The 18,068-nt window shown below is 37.3% G+C and overlaps 1 protein-coding gene across 5 annotated transcripts in view; it reads left to right on the top strand.

Annotated features, from left to right (window-relative positions):
• PDE1A (phosphodiesterase 1A) overlaps positions 1-18,068 on the top strand; it is a 179,353-nt gene that overhangs the window by 19,814 nt on the left and 141,471 nt on the right. For 2 of the 5 annotated variants that reach the window (XM_010406696.4, XM_039554893.1), the window contains exon 2: positions 8,533-8,646. In XM_010406696.4, coding sequence (XP_010404998.2) covers positions 8,543-8,646 — 104 coding nt within the window. In that variant the 5' untranslated portion in view covers positions 8,533-8,542. The other 3 variants (XM_010406697.4, XM_010406695.4, XM_010406700.4) reach the window with 3 other exon arrangements.

The raw sequence follows: 18,068 nt of genomic DNA, 5'->3' as shown, positions 1-18,068 counted from the left end.
CAAGAGACAGGGAAAGCTATATTAAAAAAATGTTCCTCTGTACATAAAAATTGTGTAAACCTCTGCTAATTTTAGCAACTCTCTTGAGCAATCAGTCCCAAAAGCTCTTTTTTCTTCAGAACTCATTAGTCACATGGTCAAGTTTTAACTGGTTTGGAAAGATGACATAGCACAGCAAAGTTCATGGTGAGGAAATTTTACTCTGATGACACCATTTGCACAACACTTGAGTAAGATTTTAGCACTGGACATCAGCACAGGGGATGTTTTTTCTCCTACTTAATTTTGTTCTCTGCTGCAGCTCACATTTTGACCCCAAAAGTGGTCTTGTTTTTCCTGAGAGTGAGTTGGCAGTGTAACCTTCTTGCCTCTGACTGCATGCTCTTCTCTAAGTGGAAAGCACTTTATTTGTCAGACGAAGGGGAGAAGAAATAATACTTTACCCAACTGGGAGGTGCTGGAAAGCATTGTTGCTCAGGGTCCTGTGTCACCAAACAAAGGTGTGTCACACACCTGTCTTTTGAAATGTCATGAGCACTCGTAAACTGCTTGCAACTGTCCCAGTGACAGACTCACTCCTGAACGATGTAATTTCAAAGTACCAGTGCTGTTGGCAGAAAAGGAACACTTTGTAATTTGAGAGGTTTAGGCTTCCTCCTAAAACTCTCCTAAGTCGGTATTTTTTTTCAAGAAACTGCATTGTTTAGCTTTGGTTACATTCACTAGTGCACTTCTGTCTCCACAGAATACAATTCAAACTTTTTGAATGTATCTAATGTATATGCAAAATAAATTTCTAATAAATCTCTCTATGAAATGCAGTCTTTCACTGAAAACTTAGTTGTATAACTATAGAAAAGCATAATTTCTAAAATTCAATGAATAATGCATCGATGATTCAGACAGATTTTAAACTCTATAATGGCTGATCAGAGTTCAGGAATAGACCTATCTTCTAATACTGCAATAATAAGCCGATTTCAGTTTAAGACAGGCCACAGGGACCCATCAATGTTTTCCAAATTTGAGGACCAGATACAACGTGTAATTCAGGTACTGGGAAGGTTTTTGGTATGCAAAATGAAAAAAAAATCCTCATGCTGCCAGTTTTCCCTGTCAGTTTAATACTCCACTCAACTTTGAAGGTATTTAAAAGCCAAAGCCTGGAAAACATCTTGCTGAAATTAAGGTTAAAATGCAGAATATATTAAGAAAGGACCTTTTCAGCTGCCCTTAGATTTCAAATTCTGTAGCAATTTCCTGAAGTGTAGAGGTTTGAACAGACTAATTCTGAATTAGCTATTATTGTGCATATTCTTACACGTACAGAACTGCACCAAAAGTACAGGTGATACTTGGGGTTATGATGCAGTTTTGTCTCAGGGAGGGTGTGTTTGCCATTCTCTCCTGAAAGCTCAGATCTGCAATTCAGGTTTGGAAGGAATCCTATGTAGGGTGGGATGATTTGATTCCACCTCTTTGGGACAGCTACTAGTGGAAAGCTTCTGTACAGTAAAAATAGCTACAGTCAGGGTAGATTCCCAAGTTTATCTCTTTAGTTTGAGATGAAGAGACTTTTTTTCTCTGCTAGCATCTGCTCTGTTATAATACTTTATAAATATCAAGAAACATTTTCTTGTTGCTGTGGTCCTTGTGTAAGTAATGTTTAGCAAAAGGGAATGATTTTCTTGTTTTCTTTGTGGAGTAGCTCAAAATGATTGCTCAAAAAACCCCTTTTAGGCAATAATTAGCTGAAATTGCTTTACTCCATGTTGTCCATATCTACACATCTTTCCACCATGGAATAGTTATTTTCTTTACAGCTGATGTAGTTCAGTGGGATAAACTGGTAAATGCTTTGTCAAATCTAGATTTTCTGTTTCCTATTGTTTTGTATTTTGTAGTCTTTCTTTCTCTAGTTATATGTAAATACCAATAACTTGGCTGTTACAGGTTTTCACAGTTAACCACAGCTTCTGTGTTCAAATGACTTTTCACCTTACCCCTACCTCTTCTGTACATGATTATCAAAAGTATGATATCTCCTAAAGATTGAACTGAATACATCCAAAATGTGATAAAACAGGCAATGGGCTCTGATAAAAGTCAACTAGTCTGGAACATCTGTATTTATTCTACAACAGTTTGTTCTTCACTATGGGGGCAGTCTTGCCTTTTTGACATCATTAATTATCAATCTCATGTTGTTATGAAGTACATAATCATCCTTGTGATTCACTGTGGCAATTTCAATCCCTCTTATTTCAATGCTGCTGCCTGTTCTAGAAAGGTTTCCTCACTTTGCAAAAATTAGCATATTAGTTTTGTAGCCAAATTGTTTCCTAAGGAGTTCCTAAAAGCTACTGTTTGTTTCATGAATGTTACTTCTCAATTTCATTTGATGCTTTTCAATACCAGTTTACCAATTTGTTCTAAATAAAGAAGTTAAAAGTCACCAAACCTTCAAAATCTGTAATCTCTATTGCCTTTGGCTGTGCTGATTGCCCTGTGATGCTGTATGAGCTACGTGCAATTGCTGTTTTCAGAAAATTTAGTCCAATTGTCATGGTTCTCTATAGTAACTTTTTTCCTGAAGTACTACAATTAAATACTAAAAAGTTATAAAGGAGTCACTTTTAAAGGGAAATAATACTGAAGAAAATGTCAAAAGTATTTTGTACCTCCCATTCTTTGCTCATTCTACATCTGTTTTGTTCCCTGTGTGAAACAGTTATCTTTTAGCTTAAATTACCAATGAATTTCTTCTAACCAATTTATACATACCTGAAGAAAGATGTAGATGCCACCTGAGCATCTGTCTTACGAGGCAGGTCAAGATGTTCTTTTAATCACCCTGCCTTGAAACACTCTCTTGCTTCATTTCATTCACTAATGTGCAAGGCACTTTCTACTGAAGATTTTTCGAACTTTGGTTCTAAAGCCTCTTTCCAGGTCCATCTGCTCAAGAAACACTGTCTTTATCTTCCTCTGTTTTTCTACTTATGATGCAGTAGCAAGTTTTCCTGTGCAGTTCTTTTTGTTCAGATTATCTATAACACATCTCTTATGTATTACATATCTTGACAATTATTCATTTTTTGCTCTCTCTCCATCTCCTAGAATTTTTCAGATTGTTTGGTTCACTGAATTAAGTGAATGATTCTATCATTCTAAATTGAGTGTTATATTCAAAGTAAACTTAAAAATAGATGTGCTTAACAGGGCACCTGGATGTCTGATTCTGTGGACTGCAGTGAAGTCCAACACAAGCACAGATTTAAGACATCTGCCTTAGTCAACCGAACTTTACTTGGCACTGAATTGGTCTGTGAACACTCACACACAGCTGTGACAGACCTTTGGTTCTGGTGACTTCTAGTAAAGGGCATTATTGAACAATCAAATGTGATAAAGTCTTTGCAAACCTACCTATGTGTCATAGGTAGGTTTGCAAATGCATATCTGTTTGTGCCCTGAGGTTTTCATCTACTTTGCTTGCAAGCTTTTGTGGGTATTTGTTTTCATTTTTAATTGCCTGAAAGCTTTGATAAATCTGACACCATGTTCATTACCAATATGATAGGCCATGCACACAGCAAACAAAAACAGGAGTCTTTTTTTCCTTGCTAAACTTAAAGTTGGTACTTGAAGGACACATAAATGAATATACATACTTTAGTGATTATATAAACAAGCCTCAAATACAGTAAATCAGATGAAGCAAAAAATACTAAAGTAGAAAAAAAAGGGAAAATGTTCCCTGTTTGGTCTCCTTATGTAGGTCATTTAAGCACTGTTAATATATCAATCCCAGCTCTTTTGCCTACTTAATTGAGTCAATGCCAATGCACTGTGTAGACCATATGCGTAACTTTTTAGAGTTGTTATTCCTCAATTATGTAACTGTACTAATTTTGTTAATATATTCTGTGGAGAATCTGAAAATCCAAGATTACTGTAACATCAATATTTTGCCATTGCTGAATTGCTGGAAACCTATGTATTTAAATAAAATCCATGAACTTTAATAAGACCAAATATTTCTTCTTCCTGTGCTGTGCTTCCTATTGATTAATAATTCATATTATTTGGACATTGCAAGCAAGCTGGAAACTCTGCTCGTGCAAAAGAGGATTGCACATCACAAATGTGAATAAAATAGACAATGGGGAGAGCAAAAGGAGGCATGGAGGACACTGTCTAAACCATTCCTTTTCTGCAAGGGCAGAATTCGAGTGATATGATCTCTGTGCTATCTTAGGTTCTGTTCACAAAGCATCATGTAGCAGTCGAGTCCACTGGAAGACAGTTCTTCAGTGGTTTAACTCTGTTACTTACAATGCTGTTGAACTCTGTCTTACCCAGCAAATAAATGCAATGCTTTACCTGCTTAAAATCAAATGTGCATCAGTGCTTGGTAGATCAGGGCCAGGATATACAGCATGCAAATCTCTAATACTTGCTGTCACTAATTACAATAAATTTATCTTATCTTTTTGAGGATTTGTTTTGTTTTGGTTTTTTTTCCTTATGTTTTCAGATTTCTTAATTGGTTCATGGCTCTCCTGCAGTTCCACCACAGGGAAGTTTGTGTTGTCACGTTTGGAGGGATGGGTATTAGTTTGACAAGTCACCCTGCAGGTCTCTTGATACTTCCTTATTTTCCATGTGTCATGAATTAGGTGTTTTGAAGATTAATTTCAAACAAAACAGCATATTTAGTTTCCCTTCAGGAGCAGAGGAATTTAAATGTCTTTAAAATAGAACTCTCATTCTCCTCATCAAGCCTGCATGATCCCTTTCCTGTTCTTATAGCTAATTAACTGGTCTAGCTGCAGGATTTTCCCAATTTCAAGGTAAGTTGTTTTCATTGCAACTGTGTGATTTTAGCATAACTGTAAAGGTCTGTCAGTATTCAATATTGAAAAGGCAGCCTGTTTTCTTTACTGCTACGTGTATTTCAAAATTATTTCTTTGCATTGTTATTACTACTGGAGTGACTTACTTCTAGATAAAAGAAAAGCTTAGTGTAAATTTTCATTAAGTGTAGATTCTTAGCTGAGGATTAAGTGGCACTGGGAGAGTTTTATTATTGCCATAATTAAGGGTGAAGAAGTTAATTTTTCCTGTTTTAATGTATTTCCATATTGGCTAATAGAAGTGTGTGTTGACTTTAGTATGGAAATTTTAAGATAAAATCTAAAAAAAATAGAAAAAACTGGGCAAAGGGCAAAAAGATTTTTTTTTAGGACAAAGATGGGACTGTAACAACAACATGCTGGTAGTGTAGCACAAATGATGGGTTAGGCAGGGTAAGAACAGAAAACTGGTTCAAGAACAGGAAGTGGAAAGATGAAAACTTTGAAGGGTAATTTATCATTTCAGGTGCTAGCCCTCTTGATTGGCCTTGCTTTCCAAAGTAGCTGCTCATAGTTTAGTATTCTGGATCTTCTTTTGACCTGCTTGTACTGCAGGGACAGAGGTCTGTGTCTCTGAGCAGGTCAGGTTGTCTGCAATTCCTCCGCTGATCCCCTCATTGCTCTGTACAGGCTGTAATGTGTGTCTGTGCTGTGTTCCAGTGGCACCCTCCTGTCCTTTGGCCCTGGATCACCTCTTGCAGCAAGAGCTGTGTAGGCACTGCCTTGGCTCTGTCATTCTCAGCCTTGTGCCTCCCTCCACTGAGCTAGAGGAAGGATGTAGGCTCGGCTGCTTCATTCTCTGAGCATTATTCACAGAAGCTAAAGGGAGGAAAGGTCTTTCCTTTCCCAGTGTTTCCATAAGGGCTTTTTGCTCCTGTTTTCAAGATAACTTAAAAGTTGGTCTTTTGTTTTAGCTGGTTTGTTTCTGTCTCCTTAGGGAACTACAGGACATGCTCTGGCAGATTTCTTGATTTTCAAATGCCTCATCTATCTGTGTTTTTTTGTTTCCTGCTCTTTCTTTGGTTTTCAGAGATACAATTTTGTCATCAGTGCCTTCTCTGGTGGTTTGCTGTATGGATTCTCAGGATAAACCTTTGGAACAAAGGCTGCTCTGTTTGTCTTTTGCTTAAGCCATGCTGGGTGCTTTTGCTGTAGGAATTTCCATTGTTGCAGTGGCAGGGTCCTTTAGGGAGCAGAGTTTTTACAGTTTTCCTTTGTGGAGTTCTGGTGACGTTAGCAGGTGTATGTCTGTTTACAGGGATACTGTTCGGGCAGTTTGCACCTTCCTTCCTTCCTGAAGGATATTGCCTTCTCATTATACTTTTCTCCAGTAAATCAAAGCAATATATCTTCAGTTACTGAATTCCTTCTGAGGGAGAGAGAACAGCTTGCAAACACCACTTTTTTTCATTGTAGAATTGGACAACAAGAGCTGGAAATATTTTATGAGAAAAAAAGAGGCCCTTAAAATTCCCCTCTGTCCCTGGAGGTTTCTGTGGTTTCTATAAATACTAAATTTCTTTGCTTTGCTTCAGATATTTGGCAGTTAAAAGGCAGGGAAGAGCCCAGATTAATGTGAGATGTTCTTATTAATTATTCCATGGAAGGATATTTATACTCTCTCTTACAAACTTTGGTTAGACTCCATGCAAAACAGGAGTGGAAAGTTTGGAAGCTTTTAGGTGGTTCAAAAGTACTACTGCTGCCTTTGACCAAATAAATGCCTTACAGTTTTTGAGAACACAGTTTGTATTTCTTCATTGTTGTCTTATGATGCTGTTTGAAAATTTTAAGTGATTTCACTCATCCAGTTTTTCAGAAATTGTTAGTGAATTTTATGGTACTGACTCTTATATAGCTGAGCCAAGAAGAAGTCGGTGAAACTCTGTGAGTTAATAGCAGTTTAAAATTGTGCATGTCTTAAATCCTTGGAAGCAAATGAAATGTACTGCTTAATTATCCACCTGAAATCAGTGTGCAAAAGATGCAACTCAAACTGGTTTATAACTCTCATAGGGTGTAATTTGTCTCTATAATGTGCATAAAAGGTGCCGTAGAGAAAGAAAATTGATTAGGAAATTCTGAAGTGTTAGGATTATTTCAATGCTGTGAGCCCCTTCTTTATTTTTCTGTAAGAGCTTGAGTACTTAGTAGTATTATCCATTTCTGCCAATTGCATCAGATGGGAGCTCTCATCATTTCACTTCACTGTAAAATTGAACACCGATACAGCTGTTTACTTAAAGCCATACTGAAATATGCCTCCCTTACCCTTAGGTTCCTTCCAGTCACCATCTGAGGACGCTCATCCTCACTTTTCCAATGTGGACCCAAAGCTCCTTTCCCCAACTGGCAGTGGCACCAGTAGCTGACAAAACTGACACATGTACTCCCTCCTGGCGCGCTCCTCTTGCCTGGCTTCTTGCACAGCTCTTAATCTTATTGAAACAAACATGATCACTGAGGCAAGTCTGGGGTATATTTGATTGTTTTGCTGCTGCTTCAGAAATGAAGATTTTTACTCAGCAAACAAGACAGGTGCTATTTTCAGAGTGGAGAAGCACTCTGCAAACCCAAGTCTGTGACTGAGCAAGCAGTAAGGAAATCCTCTCCTTTGCCCTCTCCAAGCCCCGACTTTGGCAGTACAGATAGGTTCTCAGGTTTGCGCTTGGAAGGCAGAGCAGGCAATCTGCTGCATGGCTCATATACTGATTAGTCCTCAACCCTTTTGCTGTTTGTATGCACTTAATTGTTTTTTGCTGGCAGACACACACAGTTCAGCATCAGATTTTGACACACACATGCTGCTGTCCCGGAGGATCTGCGGAGCGGGCTGTCTTGCAGCTGCTGCATTTTCCACCACTTAAATTGACAGTTACCTACTGTGTGGAGTTGCTAGGAGAAGGTGAACAGTCATCATTACAGCATATTCCTTCAATAACAACCTGTAGCGCTCACTGATTTCTCTTCTGCAGGGATTTAGACATGTCTTTGCTACTGACTTAGCATTTGTACAGTCATATTTTTATTGAGAGGCTGGTAGATATTTATTCAATAAGAAACAATTCAGGATCAACTAAAGAGAGGAAATCTCTGGCATTTGAACATACACTCTTTGTAGGGTGATGTGGCTGATACTGGCATCTACCATCTGCTTTCCTATTGCAGACTGTTTCTCCAACCTGCAAAGCAGAAACCAGCCTTTCTTTCCTTCTGGATTGTTAAAGCCATTCACATTTATTCTGCATGGCAATGAATTATAGTCCATTTTAAGGAATCTTTTGTGCTTCTGTGTGTATTCCTACAGCAGAAAAAGTGCATGAGAAAGGAGCTTGAGCAGTCAGTAGTATAACTAGCTGGCTCTCCCATATGGATTAGACTCGTGAGGTCAGAGGAGCTGTGTGTACTTGCTCTGTGCTTGGGGGGGAAGAGTGGATTTGTCTGTCAAAGTGAATAGCAATTCAGGCAGGATCGTCCCTCAGCTGTTGTAATTCTGATGTGTTTTGATATGACAGCAGCTACTGTCTAACATGCGTGGATCTTCTGAAATGTGTAGCGGACTAAGGACTGCTTTTACTTGCTGCTGAGCCTGACTGTAACTGTATCGCTGTAGGACAATAACGATGGGGGCTCGAGCGACAGAAACAACTCGGGAACTGGAAAGCGCCTCTGTACAGTACCAAATAGGAGGACATGCAGAGAAAATGTGGCAACGACTCAAAGGAATGTGAGTAGCTTGTCTCCTTGGCTTTTGTTCTGTTCCTTGGGAAAGATAATTTTCTTCTGTTTGTTAAAATGTCTAATTAGCAAACGGGAGAGTTATCTTTAAGCTGTGAATAGTATTTGCTCTCACAATACAGTACATTGGTCTCGTTTACGAGGGTACTTAGATTAATGTCAGACTCTCTGTTAGGTTCATTCATCTCATTTAAAAGATGTATAATGAGTGAGAGTTATTATCCAAATTGAAATGCAGGTAAGTCCTTCCAAGTTAGCACTTCCATATCTCTGATATGATTTTGTAAATGTTATCTTCAGAATCAGCATTTCTGGAGCTGTTTCATCACTGCTGTCAGTATGTATGGGTAAGTATATTATTGCAATTCTATAGGAAGTACTAATACTTTGCCTTTAAGACTGAAGGTAAAGAAGTCTATATTAAAAGGTGCTTATCTATTAGGAAGTTGCTGTGTCTGTTTTTTGTCAATTATTTTGGTGTTCAATAATGCTAGAAACTGATTGAAGGAGTATTTGAGGGGACCACTATGTACATGCTGTGTCTAATTCACTCCTCTCAAATGCAATTTTCATGTAGACTTTTGGTGCAAATGATCAGTAAATAAACATCTACAACCTGTCAGAGAGAAACTCCAGTGTGTCCTAAACCCTTCAAACTTCAACATCTTCTTTTAAGTAACTGCCAGGTTTTTGCTCTGAAAGCTGATGTCAGAATGTTACAAATAAATACATGTTACACTTGTTGAAGCATGGAAATCGCAGTAGTATTTTTGCTGGAAAGATTTGTAATCCTGGGTTTCTAAAGGTATTCCACAGATGCTATATAGTGCCTCAGCTGTTGAAGATAAACAGGTTATTTAAAGCGTGGAAGATTAGATGCACTGGCTATGGCACTGCCTGTTTCCTCTGTGCCTTGGGTAGAGACTCAAACTGGCTGTGGGGAAGGGACTTTCCACCATCTGCTTTCTTTTAAGAGAAATTGCTTTGCTTGATTGTAAAGTCACTTTTCAGGTGTGGCCAGGGATTTATCTTAACTTCTCTGTGGTATATTTTTGAATATTTGCTCTGCATCCTATCATCACTCTGTTTCAGATAATTCGCTTTGGGAAAAATGTTCCCGTAAAAACTCCAGAGTGTATGCAGCAGAGGAAATTTGATTATTTGATGATGTCACACATTTTACCCCTGAGTTTCTGCTACCAGAGACCTCCACCAGTTTGTGCAGATTTCCATTTGTGTAGGGTCTTAGCTGCTGTTTTTGTTTGTTCGGTAAGTTCTCTGTTACCACTAGGCTCTTGGGTTGAAACATTTCCTTTCAACTGCCTCTGGAATGGTACCATTAAACAAACTAACATAAATAACTAAGCATTGGTGACACTCAGTACAACAGCTCCAGGAAACAGGGTTTATGGTTCTCCAGGAGTAGTTAAAATGATATTTGGAGTTTGTGGTGTATCAATATCAAATGGAGCTTAAGTGTTTGGAAACCATGCACTTTTTACAGGTTGGTGTCAACCTCATGACTGTTATGACAAGATGATGCTAAAATACTTGTATTTATAAAAGCCAGGTTATATTATTAGACATGTGCTCAGCTGACTGTTTTTCAGACTTACCAGTGGTTTCATTTTAATTATTCACTAGTTAATTAGAAATCACCGACCAGTCAATATTATGAATATTGTATGGGGAAATTTCAAAGAGTTGAAAGTTTCAGAGTAGATGTCCAGGCTCACTTTATAGTATAAGCATCAATCATTAAGAAAAAGGATTCATTTTGTTGATGAAGAGATATCAAAGTAGAAGCATGTTTGTATGTGGTAGGGGAGAGGGACAGATAAGTGGGATGCCAGATAATCTGACTTCGGAAGAATTCTTTTATAAACTGTCAGTCAGGGGAATTGTTTCATCTTAGTGGTGGGAACTGTTAATGAAACTACGTATGATGCCAAATTATGGAGTTTTTAAAGTAGTGTGCAGTGGTGTATTTACACTGAAGTCAAGACTTCATGGTTTGAATTATGAATTATCTGTTCTTGCTGATAGAGTCCACAGACCTACCTAATTTTCATGTGATTTCAACACAGTTTTACTGTATTTTGCCAGTTGGGAGTGCTGATTATCTTCTGGCAAGCAGGTCATTATTTCTGAAAGAACATCAGATTTCATTTAGATAGCTATCTGGATAGTGTTCAAAAGCTGTACAATAGACCCTTAAAATTAGCTTCAATTTTCTGTTAGCATTTCAGATTTTTTTCATAATAGAATTTTAATTATGAATTTGGCAGCAGAATTCCATTTAACCTCGTATGTCTTGGGGTATTTTTGTTGTTGGCTCGTTGTTTCTATCATTCATTTGTGAAATAGAGACTATTCTAGAAGATAGGTGAGTTGTATGTGCTTAAAGCTAAATGAAAATCCGTATTTGAATGCCCAATAAGAAAAGCTGTCTACCGTGGAAGCTTGAAAGAAAAGGCCTTTTTACAGGTTTTCTATTCTATAGGCTTTAATAGATCTTGCTAACCTAGTGTTGCAATAAAGGCTGGGATGTTTTGAGTAAAATTAAAATGATTTATAACTTTTATTTGGTTCATGGTGCTTTACAACCAGTCCTTCTGTATGGCTAGTAAAAATCCCACTCTGTTTTCCTTACACTGGAATTGCAGCAGTGCTGCAACCAAGGACATTATCTGGCAGAGAAGATATTAATTTGAATTACATAACTTGATCCTTAACATTGGTGCTGATTTTATTGATGCCTGAATGTATAAAACACAAGCTCAGTGAAACAAGGCCTGTGAAAATTAGTCGTGTAAATTTCTGTCTTGACTGTATCTTCTCGTTTTTGAATTAAGGTGTTTTCAGTATGCAGAATGCAAGCTTCTGATGTTTTGTAGTTCGTGGAGAAAGCAAAAACAACAAGGGACAGCTAAATAACTCATATAATAGTGTGGCTTTTATAATTCCCTGTTATGCAGAAGAATAAAAACAAAAGCCATTCAAGCCACTGCAGGAATTCCAGCTGCCTGACTGAAGGGGAGTGTTGTATACCTTCCACTTCAAAAAACATCTTGTCACAGCCCAGCCAAGGGGCTCCTTCTCAGGCTGCTTAATGGCACTGATTACACCTTTTCTTCCTCAACCTTTCATTCTCTATTGGATGGAATCTTACTTTAGACAGTGAATAAGTCTCCAGCTTAAATGTATTATGGTGTCAATAAATCCAGATGATTTGTTGCCCAGGAGAGTTTGTCTTCAGGTGCTGATAGAGCATCGTAGGGAGCTCAGAAAGAAAAGCAGCATTTTAAAAGCATTTTGATTTGGAATGCAGAGAACCAGGTTTAAAGCAGAGGTCTTTATGCTTACCAGCCTTGCAGTGTTTGGTATTCTCCTTAATCTGCATGTAGACATGACTTAACTCCGTGTTGTTCCTCACTGTGTGAAATTGTGTGCTGTCTGTTTATGGTCTATTTTGTCTGTTTGCCACTTCACTCAATGTCAACGCAGAACAGTCACACGTCTCCCCCTCACCATCTTATTTTATTTTGCAAGTAGGCATCTTAGACATCTTCTTTGCAAGTAGCTTCTACTATACTCATCACTGCTGGACATAGTATTAGGGTAGGTTTTCTTTCTTTGAATTTCCTTTGAGTTCATCAGTGAGTAAATAACTTGATTTTCATAGATACACATATTTGCTAGAATTGTCTCTTAATTGGCCAAAAAAATCTCTGAGTGGAAAAAGTTGAAGTCTAAGGTTCCAAGAATTTGGGGACTTGAAATTCACATGTGGTTATTATAGACTACTTTATAAAATTGTTACTGCTTTAAAATGAGAATGGGTTATTGCTATCACTGGTTAAAACGAATTTGTGTTAACTTGTATGGCAAAAGGGATTGGAAAAACAGTCATAAGCCTCTTTCCTTACCTTCTTCGCTTTCTTTCCCCCCCCCCATTCAACATAAGAGACCCCGATTTCTGCGGGAAGGAGGGCCTGAAGTGTTTTAGGCACTAAAAGGGACTGACATGTAGACCCAGTTTGTTGATCCTGCAATGCTGCAGTGATAAATTGCATGCATACACATTTTGTAGAGACAAAAAGGGGCCTTAGTCACTGATTTGGGGAAATTTGGCTTGATGTCAAAGAAAGTAGAAAAATGGCTTCCTGTGTACCTGCTGAATTATCAGAAGATAGAATTCTTTTAAAGGCATTGAATAGAATCCATATTAGCAGCCAAATTAGGTCTAAACTCGACCAGAATGGGTAATTTTATTTAGGGAAAAGTCACTTGTTCTTTGGGTGCATGGATACTGGTGGAAGAGTGATAGAACAGTTTCCAGAACCAGATATGACAAAGAGGTCTTTCCTTTCTTTTACCGAGTTGCTTGTTTACGTTTTATTTTATGCTGTATTTCCTCTTTGCTTGTTGCCCTTATTTCTATGCTCTATTTGCCTCATTTTGGTAGTTCAGTAAAGCTTAACTGAAGAGATTACCAAAACGTAACATATTGTGATGTAAAGATTTATAAATTTTGTGAGTACTGAACAAACAAAAAGAGGAAAAGAGGTAGAATTACAGGTGGGATACCTATGGTAAAAAGTAGCAAGACAGTTTGTCACTTAGCGCTAACTACATCAGGAACAAACTGGTATAGAGTTCAAGTAGTTTTTACTTGTAATGTTGCCTATTTTTACTTTCTTGTAATGTGAAAGCTTTCCTATAAAGTCATAAGCTCTTAAAAGTAATCAAAATGACAGGTATTTCTAAGGGGACTTTAAGTAAAATTGAAGTTGCTTTCAGAAATGCTCTGAACAGAAAATGGAAGGTATATGATGATGTACCTGTTGATTGATATGCATCTCATTAATGCTATAATTACAGTAAGAATAGTTTCATTATAAATTGTGAACAGCTTCTTTTGCTTTTGAAACCAAAGTCTGTCACCTGAGTAGTCAGGTAAACAATTATAATTATAACTTTGTAGCTTATAAATATGTATCTAATTAAATGTATAATATGATAAATTTCAGATTTTCAATAAGTCTAGATTTTTAGCTATTTAGCACTAGCAATTTAGAGAACTCTTTTAACCAGTCATATTATTTTACTGTTAGAAAGATATTTCCATTATTATCATATAGATAATAGGCATAGAATTTATTTTAAGGTTTATACTAATTTTTTTCTGCGATTTCTGGCATGTACCTATGCTGTTGATGGATTAGAATAAATGCTAGTCCTCAAATTTACTGTGGGTAGGTGAATTGCTGTGCTTATAGAAAGCTGTGCTAGAAATGATTGCAAATTGAAGGAATGGTGCACAAACCATAATTTGTCTGTGATACCAGTAAGAACAGTAGCCACATGTTTACATGTGTCACAGTCCCCAAATAATACAATAGAATACTGAGATTCCCTATTAGAGCTTTAAAACAATATGTTCATACACCCCTCACATATGTGTCCAATTAAAATTAAATATTATATCTAAAGACAATGGAAATGAGATTAAAGATAACATTTTTTGAAGCTGACTACTAAACCTCAATTAAATGAAGTCTTAAGTTTCTATAGTCTGTATTTTTGTTTAGCTTAGGTGTCTGGCTCTAGTTATGCTACACGCAACATTTTAAGTTTTTCTAAAAGGTACTTTTTATAGCTATTTACCTTATAAGTGTTCTATTCAGTTCTCTGCTTAGAAAGAGATTTTATATAATTGACTACACAAATAATTACTTTCCTCTCATTTTGAACTCCTGCCAGCTCCTTGTGCAGGGGTCCTTGACTGCCGTGCACGCTGAGCAATTGTTACAAATGTTTCTTCAAAACCTTCATTCTCCAATTTAGCTGTTGCACATTGAAGCCTGCCGCAGTTTCTCCAAGCTGTGGGTCAAAGCCTCAGAGTTCATACGGCCCTCCCACACGTTACTCTCAGGTTCTGCTCCACCTCCACAACAGAGTGAAGTCAAAATATCTGGATAGGAGAGAAAAGGCCTTTTGTCTTGCTAATTATATGGAGCTAGAAAAATGCAAATGCCTAAATACTGAAATTACATAGTTACTAGTGGAAGTTATAATAAAAATAGGCATTCACTTCATACATCTGAAAGAGAAACATAACCTCAGGTTTATCAAAATTTTGCCTGACAGAATTTTTCCTGTAAGATGTCAAAATAATCGCTTAGGAGTGAACCCATTTAGTACTGTACCATTTTGTTTGTGTTTGCCATCTGATCTGGCCTACTCCTGGTATCATCTCTGAAGGAGGGCTAGAACAAAACAGTTGCAATTATTTCTGCTGCCATTATTTCTGCTGCCATTTACTGGAGACTATGTGATGACTTAGACTGCAAAAAAGGTGTAAGATCTACTATGGCAGCGAGTCCTCCAGCACTACTGTATTGTATCTAACATGAAAGGTTTATTTTTGTCAAAAACCCCCTCCAGACATTCAAAGCCTTCCAAAGGGAAGGAAAATAAACAACTAATCAACCGACTAAGGACCAAATGGGCTGAGCTTGGCTCGCAAACTGCACAGTGACAGAGTTCTTACTCTGGCAACAGCAGGTATTTCGATTTTTGTTTTTCCTTTACTGCCTTCCCACACAATTTCATGACATACTTGAGGTCACCAATGCAATTTGTGGAACTTTTGAAACAAGACCTCATAGAGAGGATCTACAGAGGTAGTCAGAACTTAATACAAAGTAAATCCTTTCATTTTACTAGGGAGATGGGGAAAACTGAGCAGTTGTGACTAAAAGGAGAGAAAATTGCACTCTGCTGTGGTTGAGGGAAGCTAAACAGAAATTGAGTACATCACTTATAAAGTTACAGCTGACAATGAAGTGACTCAGTTTTCACAGTCCATAAAGCTTTGCAATTAGTCAGGCAGTGCTGCAGACTGAAGAAGCCAGCATTCTCCCCGACCTCTCTTTTCTTTTACAAAACTGCTTAGACTTGTAAAGAACTGCTACATTCAGTTTCTGTTAAAGGCTGCAGCTGCTCACTGTATAGACACATTTCCTGAATACATATATGCAAGGAATAGTGATTTTAAAGGAGTGTGTGACTTGCTCCTAAAAGCTTGTGTGATTCTGACTGTTGGCCAGCATATGTAATTTCATTTGTGAAGTCAAATACTGTTAACATGATATTGTATTTATTCCTGTGGATTCTGCTAGAAACGTGGTTTCCAAAGTGGTTTTCTGTGAGTGGAGTGAGTTTTTCAGATGCATTATCCCTAAAAGGTGATCTTTTTCTGCAGGTACTGTGGATTAAGTTGTCTCCCACTATACATTCTTGCTTCCCAATTCTCATTGCTGCCTCCATGCTTTTATTTTACCCGTTCTAGTGTGACTGGTTTTGACACCACCCAGGGATTTCTTCTTTCTTCTGTGGTAAAAATAGTAATAACTTTTTTTTTTCTAAACCCTTATTATAAACTTAAACTTTATCGGTTCCTAGGTTGGATTCCCTCTGTGTTTTCATCCTAGTTGCATCCTTACAATGGAGAAAGTTGTCTGAGGGCACAAATACCTGAAGTTAAAGGAGGTGGTCCTACTTGAGCAGCTCGCTAAGAAAACAATTATGGTCTTGAATCTGTCACGTTTTAAGTCCTTGATTCTGTGGTATTGTAAATCCAGTACTAGGGTGCTTAGTATTGTATCAAAACATGAGAGAAAATGTTGATCCAATATGAGCTTCTTCTGCAGGTTCAATTTTGTTCTGGTATTTTTGAAAGGCTAACTTTAAACTAGCAGGTTTTATGAGGATCCAGTATGGCCCACATCACTCCAGAGTTATGATGCACAGATAACATCTGTGCTTTTGCAGCCTACAAATAGCTGGCCTGAAAGAAGGCCAGTATAAACATCCGTGTTGGGTACTCGGGCTAATTCAGGACAATTGTAATCATTTATTTGCACCTCAGCTGAATCAGTGAAGTGCTGCCTGGTAATCCATAACTAGCAGTTACAGAACTGTTTCCTAAGCCCCCCTGAGCCTATTGTTTGCCTTGGCTCTATAAAGCTCTTCTCCACCACTGGCGATATCGCGTGAATCTGCAAATCAAAAAAAAACAGCTGAAGAGTGCTTTATTAAAATTTTTATTCTTCTTGAAGTGAATGCCCTGAGAATGAGTACTCATTAGCTGCAATTGTACTGTTTACGGTCTCTACATGAAGCTGGACTGTAATGAGATTTGGAATGGCTTATTTTGAATGAGTAAGAGAAGTATGTTCATTTGAGTCAGTGTCGTGAAATGACAAAAAGTATTCCTAAGTTGCTTGTCTCTGACAATTTAGGCAAATACATCTGATTTTAGATGTTCCAGAAAAGCCAGTATACCTTGAGGTATCATCTACTGGAGAACATTAAAATAACATGTATATTAAAGTTTTGCTTTTCCCAGAATTAGTAGTTCTAGAAATATCACTCCAATGTTAAAAAAAAAGAAGTGCTTTTTCTTGTCTTTACTGATCTCGTGTTTGTAATCACTGTCATTTAGCATTTTTGCATGATTTTGTTGCTTGTATTTAATAAGTTTTCCAGAGTAAGAGACTGTTGAATTCCAGCCGTTTAACCTTCCAAGCATAATGCAGATATTATTTGAAGTAGTGTTATTTAACAGGAAGCGATCTCAAGGAAGATGTTTGTCTGTACAAGTGCTTATGCTCCATTATCTATTGTTTGACATTGGCTACAGTTTGTTTGACCCAACCATTCTCCAGACTTTTGGCGCCCCAGGAAAACAAGTAGCCTCCATAAATATTATGGAGACATTTAATTGTTGTGAATTTCTCTGATAAACAGTGCTTGGAGGCAGTTATATTTGAATAGTTCACTGTTAGTGTAATTTATGCCAGAAAGAGAGTAAAGAACAAACTGCTGGGTAGAATTTACTTCTTTCTTCTGTTCTTCTACAATACAGAACTGTTCTGCCTGGGAAATTTGAAATTAAATAAGTTTTTTTTTTTTTCCTTCTGTGTTGTCTGCAGAATTTATTGAAGAATTAACATCTAACACCATGCTTACCTGCAGTTATATGTTTTGTATTTTTATTTATTGTGTTTTGAATAGTTTATTTATTTATTTGGTTTTGAATAGTTTAGGTTTTTTTTTGGTTTCGTTTTTATTTTGCTATACCTTGGACACCACTTAGTTTAATTCTTTAGCTTTCTTTTGCCATTTTACTAAAGGCTTGATAAAGTTTTGAGGTTTTTTCTTCTAAACTGTAGATTTTTTTTGATATCACTGGATTTCCTAACCTCAAATACGTTCGCTTAAGATAACTCAGATACCTGTTTGGCAGAAATGCATTTGCAATTTGCTGGAGCTGCAAATTGTTGTCCCTTTTGATGGTTCCTTTTTATCTTCAGTGTGTGTTTTTCTGATGTACAGGCAACT

The sequence above is a fragment of the Corvus cornix genome, chromosome 7 (assembly GCF_000738735.6).
Source record: "Corvus cornix cornix isolate S_Up_H32 chromosome 7, ASM73873v5, whole genome shotgun sequence".
In the NCBI taxonomy this organism is placed as follows: Eukaryota; Metazoa; Chordata; class Aves; order Passeriformes; family Corvidae; genus Corvus; species Corvus cornix.
Note: the sequence above shows the minus strand (reverse complement) of the source record. Positions and strands in the feature narration are given on the sequence as shown.